Source organism: Urtica dioica, chromosome 4, assembly GCF_054948205.1.
Source record: "Urtica dioica subsp. dioica isolate 48M chromosome 4, U.dioica_male_clone48M_v1_H2, whole genome shotgun sequence".
NCBI classification, from domain to species: Eukaryota; Viridiplantae; Streptophyta; class Magnoliopsida; order Rosales; family Urticaceae; genus Urtica; species Urtica dioica.
In genome coordinates this window covers 24,452,669-24,463,429 of record NC_142759.1, presented here as the reverse complement: position 1 = coordinate 24,463,429, position 10,761 = coordinate 24,452,669, and the positions used below count along the sequence as shown (strand labels likewise).

The 10,761-nt window shown below is 39.4% G+C and overlaps 2 protein-coding genes and 1 long non-coding RNA gene across 3 annotated transcripts; 1 reads left to right on the top strand and 2 right to left on the bottom strand.

Annotated features, from left to right (window-relative positions):
* Nucleotides 1–1,338: 1,338 nt before the first annotated feature.
* On the bottom strand, nucleotides 1,339–2,814 carry LOC149401332 (uncharacterized). The gene is made up of 2 exons (XR_016296659.1): nucleotides 2,231–2,814; nucleotides 1,339–1,543 (listed from the first exon to the last, which is right to left on the bottom strand). It is a non-coding gene; the product is annotated as an uncharacterized LOC149401332 (long non-coding RNA).
* Nucleotides 2,815–3,258: 444 nt separating this feature from the next.
* LOC149401331 (uncharacterized) lies at nucleotides 3,259–4,119 on the bottom strand. The gene is made up of 2 exons (XM_089610672.1): nucleotides 3,892–4,119; nucleotides 3,259–3,822 (listed from the first exon to the last, which is right to left on the bottom strand). Exons 1-2 carry the CDS (start codon nucleotides 4,117–4,119, stop codon nucleotides 3,259–3,261), a joined length of 792 nt encoding a protein of 263 aa, XP_089466798.1.
* Nucleotides 4,120–6,998: 2,879 nt separating this feature from the next.
* LOC149401330 (putative disease resistance protein At4g27220) lies at nucleotides 6,999–10,213 on the top strand. Its single transcript, XM_089610671.1, has one exon. It carries the CDS (start codon nucleotides 7,031–7,033, stop codon nucleotides 10,211–10,213), a length of 3,183 nt encoding a protein of 1,060 aa, XP_089466797.1. The 5' UTR covers nucleotides 6,999–7,030.
* The last annotated feature ends 548 nt before the right edge of the window (nucleotides 10,214–10,761 follow it).

Here is a 10,761-nt window from a genome sequence, read left to right as displayed (position 1 = left end):
GACAAAATTTGGGTGAACAAAAGTACAAAATGGAAATATTTTAATGAATCGCGATTCGAGCTTCGTGCACTATCGAAAAACATGACTTAGTGGAGCTATTAATCGTTATTTACAAAGCTTTTTTGTGTCGATTATTCGTCATATGATTTGAAACTTGAAGGTACGTATGGGCTGGAAGACCAACGCCTCCTCTCATTTTGGCATCAGACGCTAGTGTGATCGCATTTATGTTAGAGAATTCTGGTCCGTCGAAATTGAGGATTTTGTTGTGCGTTACGCTATGAAAAGAAACATCGTTGATGCAGCTCCAAGTCCAAGTAGGGAAATGGATCATGGTTGCATACGACCTTTGTTTAACAATCTCTTGAACCCCAGGCCGCATGGTACAGTACTAGCTTCGAGGTGAATAATTTTGAGCCGCTAGTGATGAAGAGGATGACATGAGAATGATGTCAATTTCTTCTTAGTTTTGTTGTAGTTTTTGATTCTTAGTTTTGTTGTAGTTTTTGATGACATGAAACAACTAAAAGTCTGAAATTCAATACATGAAACAAGTAAAAATATGAAATTCCATGAAACAAGTAAAAAGTATGAAATTCAATACATGGAACAACTAAAAATTATGCAATTCAATACATTAAACAACTAAAAAGTATGAAATTCAATACGTAAAACAAGTTACAAGTCTGAAATTCAATGCATGAAACAACTAAAAAATCTGAAATTCAATTAATTAAAAAACTAAAAAGTCTAAAATTCAGTATATAAAACAAGTAAAAAGTTTGAAATTCAATAAAAATATAGAACCAAGTACGACTACCCACGAAAAGTGCACGACTTCTTATCATATCACTACTACAGATACTACATTTTAAGACGTTGAAAACGTGACTTAAAAAACATATAAAGTCGTACCAGAAAACGACCTCTATGTGAGTGACTTAAAAAGTCAATGTCTTTTAAGACGTTTAAAAAACGTCTCCAAAATATATATGTAAAATGACTTCATATATCTAAAAAACGACTTAAAAAACAGTTCCACGTAGGCAAAAAGATGCTTATGTGGACACATCTATGAAGACGTTTTAAAAATGTCTCGGATTTTCAAGAAAAAACAACTTCAAATGATAAAAAAAAATGACTTAAAAACTGGTCCACATAAGCAAGAAGTGATGACATGGAGCTGTCAAAGTAGACGTTTCTTACATGGATCTTTTCATCTTCATGATTTTAAAACTATTGTTGACGTGGAATATTTTTGTTTTCAATTGATATATTCTTTAGCAATGGCTGAGATATTGCAGTGCTTGTTGGTAAATGTGTTGTACATCAGCCAAGTAACAAAATGAATATTTCTATAGATTAAAGCAATGGTAACCACATACATGTCATTCCAACAATACATACGCAACAAAGTACTTCAAATTCATAACATGAGACCAAATATAAGCATCACATACATCTTGAATTTGACCATTCCATTGTCATCTCCAATCTATGCACGCACCTGGTAGCTTGTACAACTTTTCAACCATCTTATATTCTGCACCATTCCAAAAATACATCATCATTTATAACTTCTACTTTTATATAACAATTTCCATTGGAAATAATTTGAAGAATTAATTTATTAAATTATTAGCTTCTTAATGGTATCAAAGTTGAGCTACTTGTGGTCAAAGGAGAACTAATGTTTGGCTATGCAAAATAAAACCAATGAACACCAAGATTCGGTGGAAATAGAGACTATGGATGGACAACAGGATGGTTCTAACATGCATCACAGGCAAAACAGAGAAATGTTAATCAATAGATCTTATCAACAACAAGAATAATTATACAACACTAAACCATTCTTCCAAACAAAAGAAAATGTTATTCACTTCGGAGCCAAAAAAACATAAGAATAACAAACTCTAGCATATTCAAATGTCAATAATATAATAAGGAAAGAAAATTTTATAAGAGGTGAGACAACATGTGCGATAGCATTAAAGAATTAATGAATGGTTTGTTTGGAGGACCGGTATTTAATAGGGCTGGCCTCGGGTCGGAACTACCATTATACAGGACTACGAAAAAAAGCTCTCCTAGTCTTCATGAATACTTTCATTGATTTCATGCTAAGTTTCATATCGGCTCTTTTCAAATGCATTTGAATCGATGAGTGGAATCCTCTAACTATTGCTAGAGAGTCTTTCAGTGAAGTCGAAAGAGATATAAACCAAACCTGCATATAAAGAAAAGGATGGAGGTCGAAGTTGATGGGGAAACCAGAGTCTGATACCAATGCAGATGTCAGAAGTTGGAAGGCCTGCTGAGAAGCACGAACAAGAAATATAGAATATTAATATAGAAATATGTTGTCTTCTGAGGTGGCTACCTTTGGAGAGAAAGATAGAGAGCCTTCTGTTCCTTGAAACTCCATCTCTCTTTATCTTTCTTTTTTTTAATAAAAAAACAAACACATGCTTCCCATTATTGATTTTGTGAATTCCCACCCATCTGGAATACAACCATGTGCAATATCATATTCTTAGAAAGACAAACAAACAATCTTGCAAACCAAATATAGGGGTGTAAATCATACGACTAAGGCTCTGAATTCTGATTGCAGTTTGTTCATAATACAATAGAAAAAAGCAATCACCTCCAAGAAAACCACCTAAAAAAGGTCAGCTAAAGAGAGAATATAATTCTATAATACTCGTCTTCCTTATTGATCCCCTCAAGACTCCATTTAAACAAACATGTTGCAGGCAAGAATATGCACATATCACACGAAATTAAATTGAAATTAAACACACATAAGAAGGGGAGAAAAACCTTTAGAGAATAGTTTTAAGTGTCAACAACCTTGGGCGAAGAAATGGGTTCGGTCGGGGCAACGTTGGATTCCACTGGAGTGGTCAGGGTGGTGTTGCGAAGGAGCGGCATCAAAACTTCAAAGAAAAAAATCTAGGTTAACATTAGCAAACTAGGAGAGAAAATATTTAAAAAAAATCAATTAATCCTGGTCTCGGAGGATCAGTGCAGTCGTTGCGCGAAGGAGCGACTGTCGTGTGCATAATTTCAAAGACAACAATATTTTAAAATACAACAATTATATTTGCACATTGCAAGAAAATTATAATATTAAAATGGTCATAATCAACTAATACCAAACACAATTACATTAGCAATTTAGAAGAAAGTCAACAAAAAAACTCAAAAGACATTAAAAACACAATGCAACAAAATAAAATAACAATAGATAAACTAATATTCTGGAAGATTGGTGCCGGATCCCCCGAGACCGGTAAAATATTGAGAATATGAATAAGAAGTCGAAGGTGGTGCATGGGATTGTTGTTGTTCAAGCCTCTTTTGCATAATTTTCACTTGTTCGGCTTGAACATATGCCTGAACCTGTGGATCTGGTATTGAACTTAAATCCCGGAACAATATTTTATTTTCTTCTTTGATTTCTTTCAATTCCAAGTGGCGTTGCCTGATAACACTTGTTTTCTTCAATTGCTCAAGAAGCTCTTTATTTCCTTCCTCAATACCACTAATTCTAGACATTATTCCATCATCCACTTTTTTTTTTAATTTGGCTTTCTTCACCCCAATCGGCCGCTCAGGAGGAGATGGATGTCTAGCAGATTCAGGAGTTGGATTTTCTGACTCATGTGGGCAAGATGAACCTCGAGATGTTTGTCTTGCACTTGAGGCTCCATCTTGGAATTTTTCAAAATTCTTAATAATGTTCCACACATGAACAAACTTCCAACCTTTCTTGAATTTTTCATCTTGTGAAAGCAATACTTTAGCTTGATCCATCTGAAAGTTGATAAAACAATGGTTAAGTAAAAATCTAATCGTGAGAAAATAATAAACTATAATACTCACAATATCTTCAGTTGAAGCACCGCTTGGGTGTCTATTCTCAATTTGTCGAATGCATGCATGCATCTTCCTTGTAGCTTTCTCAATCACTTGAATACGGCACTGGATTGATCGCGTCGAACGCATCTCTGAATCCGGACTTTTGCCGTTGTTGTAAGCTTCCGCAACACGAGTCCAAAACTGATCGGATGATTGGTATATATCGATGATTAGGTCTTGCGAAATCTCCATGTAAACCCTACAAAGGAGTTTGTCTTCATCTCGAGAGTAATTAGAAGCTCTAGACATTTTTTTTAGTAAGGTGAGCGATGTGGTGAAATTACAACTTATGAAGGCAATATTTATAGCAAGATTCTCACGTTTCTCAACTCATTCTGACGCGATTTGACTACTCACTTACAAGATTCTCACGTTTCTCAACTCCTTTTGACGCGATTTGACTACTCACTTACAAGATTCCCACGTTTCTCAACTCCTTCTGACGCGATTTGACTACTCACTTACAAGATTCTCACGTTTCTCAACTCGTTCTGACGCGATTTGACTACTCACTTACAAGATTCTCACGTTTCTCAACTCCTTCTGACGCGATTTGACTTCTCACTTACAAGATTCTCACGTTTCTCAACTCGTTTTGACGCGATTTGACTACTCACTCACTCTATTCCCTTTATCATTAACTTTTTCTCTATAAAATACCAATTCTATCATGAGTTTTAATACACACACTCATTCTATTCTGAATATAATACACATTCTCTCATTTTATCTCCCAAAATGAATACTAATTGGTCCTCGTCGTCTTCAAGCTCGGATGACGATTTCATTACTAGTTTGAATGAAGAGGAGGAGGCCATAACTCGTGCTATCATCAACAACAAATATCTTGATTACAGAGCTTATCCGTCAACATTCCAGCCAAGTAGACATGAGAGCGGGAGGCTCAGTGCCAGGACGTGCTTTCATCAACCGTGATCGAGTGAGTGCAGACCGTCGACTATTCAATGATTACTTTTCATAAAAACTCCGATGTATGATGAAGCCATGTTCCGTCGGAGATATCGGATGTCTCGCTCATTATTCCTCCGCATAAAGGATGCTGTTCAAGGTCACGACAACTACTTCGAGCAACGGGTGGATCGCGCCGGCAAACTTGGTTTGTCACCCCTTCAAAAGATAACAGCTGCATTTCGGATGCTGGCATACGGTGTTCCGGCAGATGCCACAGACGAGTACGTCAAAATAGGAGAGTCAACGGCGATTGAAAGCATGAAGAAGTTTTGCCGGGCAATCGTTGAGGTATTTTCTGAGCAATATTTAAGACCACCAACAACCAATGATATTGCTAGACTTCTGCATGTTGGTCAACAACGTGGTTTTCCGGGAATGTTAGGAAGTTTAGATTGTATGCACTGGAAATGGAAAAATTGTCCCACTGGATGGGCCGGCCAATACACGGGTCGCGGTGGAAAGACTACTATTATACTTGAAGCTGTAGCAGATTATGATCTTTGGATATGGCATGCTTATTTTGGTATGCCAGGGAGCAATAATGATATCAATGTGCTAGATTCTTCCCATTTATTTTCCAATCTCACTCAAGGTATCGCTCCTCCTGCCCATTATGTCATACAAGTAATATAGTATACTATGGGTTACTATTTGGCTGATAGTATATATCCAAAATGGTCAACCATCGTGCAAACTATCCGAGAGCCACGTGGCAAAAAAAAAAAAAAATTTGCAATGAAGCAAGAAGCGTGCAGAAAAGACGTAGAACGTGCATTCGGGGTTCTCCAACAACGATTTGAAATTGTTGCGGGACCGACACGATTTTGGAGAAAAGACGTCTTACAAGATATAATGACTGCATGCATAATCACGCATAACATGATAATTGAAGATAAACGAGATCTTAGTGCTCCAATAAGAGTTGCGGGAGAAACACCACCAGCGAATGTTGAAATGGTGGGGGATGATGACACAAGATTTGAGCAATTCGTTAATCGTTATAGACAAATAAGAGATAAAGATGCACACATCGCACTTCGGAATGCATTGATTGAGCACTTGTGGGAAGAGTATTCTAATTCCGAGTCATAATTGTTTGTGTTAAAGTTACTTTTATTTGTTGTGTTGTAGTTTGTTTTACTTTATTTTAATTGAGTTGTGTTGTAATTTTTTTTTATTTTAATTGTATTGTGTTGTATTTTATTTTTTGTGTTGTGATTTTTATTAAATAAAATTTTATTTTATTTAATGTGTATTTATATTTATAATTATAATTAATTTATAGAGTAATATTTTACTCATTATCATAATTCTTCTAAGTTATCTAATTAGTAATAATAAAAAAAAAATATAGGGGTATAAGTATAAATAGGAAATAAATGGGGAAAAATAGAGTGAAAAATAGAGTGGAAAATAGAGTTCGGTTGGAGAGAAATCACTGTTTACAGAAAAATAGAGTGAGAAATAGAGTGATCGGTTGGAGATGGCCTTATCACATGCAATTTCCACAATAAATGGATAATGTGGACACCTCTAGAACCAAATTAAACAACTGGTTTGAAAGTATGTTTAAATTCTTCGTAAATTAATTATATAAGAGGAAAAAAAACAATATACATATATATATATATATATATATATATATATATATATTAATTTTAAAGTTGTTCACTATTCACCCATATTTTTCCTATAAAGAAAGATTTATATTATTCATCATGATAGTTCATGTTTTATTTGAATAATATGGGCTTCTTCTAATCATAACATTACATGATCAAAATGTCGTAAGCATGCATGTCTGGTTGGTGCGGTGATTGAAGATTGACTTTGTGCAGCTGTCTCAATGTCATAATTCATACTCATAAATTGATACCCCTCCTAATTAATGAGCTAATATTTTTATACGTATAAGTTAATCACGATTCGCACGTTATGAAACGGTGTTAGCTGAGATTCTTTTTCCGGCAGCAGTTGACAAATATGTTAGAATATGACTTCGGAGATGACATCATTAAACTGTTTGCGAGAGATCGAGTTTTGGGAATGATTGAAATTATAAAGTGAAAGCAGAAGGAACAGAAAAAAAAAATCGTAAATTATTATTCTTCCAACTATCCGACCACCGACAATGGCAGAGATTGTATGTAGTCTCGCCATGGAGATTGGCAAGTGTCTTTGTGGTTCACTAAGTCTTTCGTATACCAACATTTCAAACTACAAAACTAACTTCGGTAGCCTCGGAGAAAAAGCCCACACCCTTGAGTGTCGCAGAGTTGAGGTTGAAAGAAAGATAGAAGCGATCTCCGCTGGCCAAGTGATCAATGAAGAGGTCACCGATTGGGTCAACAGAGTCAAAGGAATTTTCACAGAGGTGGAGACTCTCAACACCGCCGCCGGGCAGAGCGGAAGATGTGTCTGTGGGTGCTTTCCTGATTACCGGCGGCGGAGCCAGCTGAGTGCACAGGCGAGGGAACTGAGCACCAAAATCGAGACCGTACTGAAGGAGCCGAGCTTCGTCAGCGTCTCTCACCCTGGTCCTCCACCCGGGACTCTGGGGTTCAGGAGGTCGTTGACGAACGACTTCGCAGAGTTCTCGTCGACGCAAACGGCGCTCGAGAAGGTGATGGCGGCTTTGAAGAGCGACGGCGTGGGCGTGGTCGGCGTGTACGGCACCGGCGGGATCGGAAAGACGACGGTTGCAAAGGAGGTGGCGGCGCGTGCTCTAGACGAAAAGCTGTTCGACCACGTGGTGTTTGTCACCGTCTCCAAGTCCCCGAACGTGGCGAGACTCCAGGGCCGCATCGCTGAAGCCCTAGGTCTGACTCTCGGAGGAGTCGGAAGCTGTGAAATCAAAGCGAGCATGATTAGGGAGAGAATTGCAAAGGAGAAAAGAGTCCTAATTGTGCTGGACGATATATGGAAAGCCGTGGAGCTGGAGAGCGTCGGAGTTCCTCTCGGGAAAGAGCTCATAAACTGCGAGTCCAAAATCCTTGTCACCACGAGGCTCGAGAATGTCTGCCATCGCATGCATTGCCATAAGAATACTGTGAGGTTGGACCCTTGGTCTAAGCGGGAATCGTGGGACTTCTTCGAGAAGACGGCAGGTACGGACTTCGATTCCCTGGAGTTTGAGGAAACCGCAAAGTCGGTTGCAGATGAGTGCGGAGGCCTTCCTCTTGCTCTTGTCGCCGTTGCTAAGGCACTTGGCGACAAGGACGTCAAAGAGTGGGAAAAAGCGTTGAATCGGCTGAAGATCTCAATGCCTGCGAACTCCGACGATGATGGTCTCGTCTTCGATCGGTTGATGCTGAGCTTTGAGTTCTTGCAGGCGGCGGAGAAGGCTTGCTTCTTGATCTGTTGCCTCTTTCCCGAAGATCACAACATATGTCATGAAGAACTGGCTCGGTACTCGTTCGGCCTTTGCGTTTTTCCTCAACAAGCCAACACTCTCGACGAAGCGAGAGCAGAGACGGAGACGGTCACCAAGAAGCTCATAGCCTCCGGAATGTTGTTGCCTGGCGACAAGGTCGAGCATGTGAAAATGCACGACGTCATTCGTGATTTTGCCATACAATTAACATTGCCATCGTCTTCGCAGAAGAATGACATGAGTGGATGGGCAGAGAAGCAGGTTTTTATGGTACAAACCGGGAATCATGCATCCAAAGAATGGCCGTTGAGGGACAGTTACAGATGCTACACCGCGATCTCCTTAATGTTCAACGAAATTCGTACGCTACCCGATTCCCCCGACTGTGTGAACCTCCAGGCCTTATTTCTTCAAGACAACAACGGTCTCAAGAAGATTCCAGAGATGTTCTTAGAGAATTTCGAGGCACTGAGAGTGTTGGATGCGAGCGGAATCGAAGCTCCCTCGCTCTCTCTTTCGACCGAGTCCCTAAAGAAGACGATGCGCACGTTGCACCTCGATCGCTGCAAGATCATCGACATTTCGATGCTCGGAGAGTTGGAGAGGCTCACGATACTGAGCCTCAAACACTCCGTTGTCTGCGAATTGCCCAAAAATATAGGGAAGTTGAGTAACCTGAGACTTCTTGATCTCACTCTCTGCTTCAAAATCACGAGAATCCAACCCGGCATATTTACGGGCATGCGGTGTTTAGAAGAGCTCTACCTGAAAGGAAGCTTTTGTCAGTGGCACGACGGTATCGACCCTGAAACGAGCCAGAACGCGTGCTTCTCGGAGATTGTGAGCCTTCCCCGCTTGATCGTCTTGAGTGTTGATATCGATCGCGTGAAATGCTTGCCTCCCGGAGTGGCCGAGTTTCCCAGCTGGCGGAGATTCAACGTGTCTGTGTGCAGAGACACAAAAGGAAGATTGTTCGGCGTGCACTCAAAACAGGGTGGTGAGTGTTCGACCACCATGCTTCTCGACACGTCGATGAAGTGCTTGCCCGAGTGGTTCAACGTGGCGGCTTCGGGGACGACAAAGAAGCTGACCTATTTAGGTTGCGAAGCTCTGAACTTGATCGAAGAACACGAATCCGGACGATTGTCGAGATTGAAGTCTCTCGTCGTCGTCAATTGTGAAGTGTTGAACAATCTCATTCGCCCACTCGACCCAGATTGCCAACCAGCGTTTGAGGCTCTGCGAGAGCTCCAAATCAACGAGATGGAATCCATGGAGAGAATATGCCTGGGAGATCTCCCGATGGGATCGCTCGAGAATTTGAAGTTCCTTGAGGTTCAGCAATGCAGCGGATTGGTCAACGCTCTTCTGACGCCAAATCTGATAAAGCTGACATCAAATCTCGAGAGGCTTCGCGCGAGCGGAAATCCCGTGTCTGAGGTTTTCGAATTCGAAGGCCTCGAAGAAGGGCTGTACTTGGGAAGCTTGAAAGAGATGAGGCTGGAGAATTTGTACAGCCTCAAGGCCGTATGGAAAGGCCCAGCTCGGTTCGCGGACTTCACGAAGCTCAGGATCGTGTCGGTGATCAAATGCAAGAAGTTGACGAGTCTGTTTTCCGTTTCAATTTCGGAGGGTCTGTTTGAGCTGGAGGATCTGTGGGTTGAGGAGTGTTCGCTGATAGAGGAAGTTATTCAGAACGAAGGCGGTGCCAATCTGAAGAAATTAAAGTTGCCCAAATTGAAGACGTTATGTCTTACAAACTTGGCCAGACTGAGTTGTTTCTCTGCTGGCAATGCTCGCTTGGAGTGTCCTTCCTTGGAGTACGTCCATGTCCGAGGATGTCCAAATTTCCAGACTTCGATATCCGAGTTCAACAGCACAATTAGAGTTCACGAAAATGATGAACAACACTTGAAGAATCTAAGGGGCCGTTTGGTTTAGTTTTCTAAACTCATTTTCTGTTTTTAAATTCTGTTTTCTGATTCTAATTTTTAAATTTTAAAAACAGATTTAGAATTACTTTTCAGAATATTTTAAATGTTGTTTGGTTATGTTTTCCATTCAATTGTATAGAGATAAAATAGAAAACAACTTTTCATTGTTTTCTGTTTTCTAAACAAATTTCAAAGAAAACAGAAACATGATTCTAAATCTGTTTTCTGAATTTATAACCAAACAGTTTTTCTAAAACTGTTTTATAGAATTTAGAATCAGAAAACAGAAAACAGAGATAGAAAACATAACCAAACGGTAAGTAAAAGGTAAAACTTAACTTTCTATGGTTGAATTTATTATTCAGGAACCCAAAAACAATGCCATGACTAATTATTTTTTTATTTTTTCAAGGATGACAAAACCAGAATATTAGCTTGCCAAGCCATGGATGAACCCGCCTTACAGGAATTTCCGTTGAGGATACAATATTTCTCTGATTATATATTTTTTTTATTTTTTACATTAAAAATTTGTGGAATAAGCCTAAATGGCAT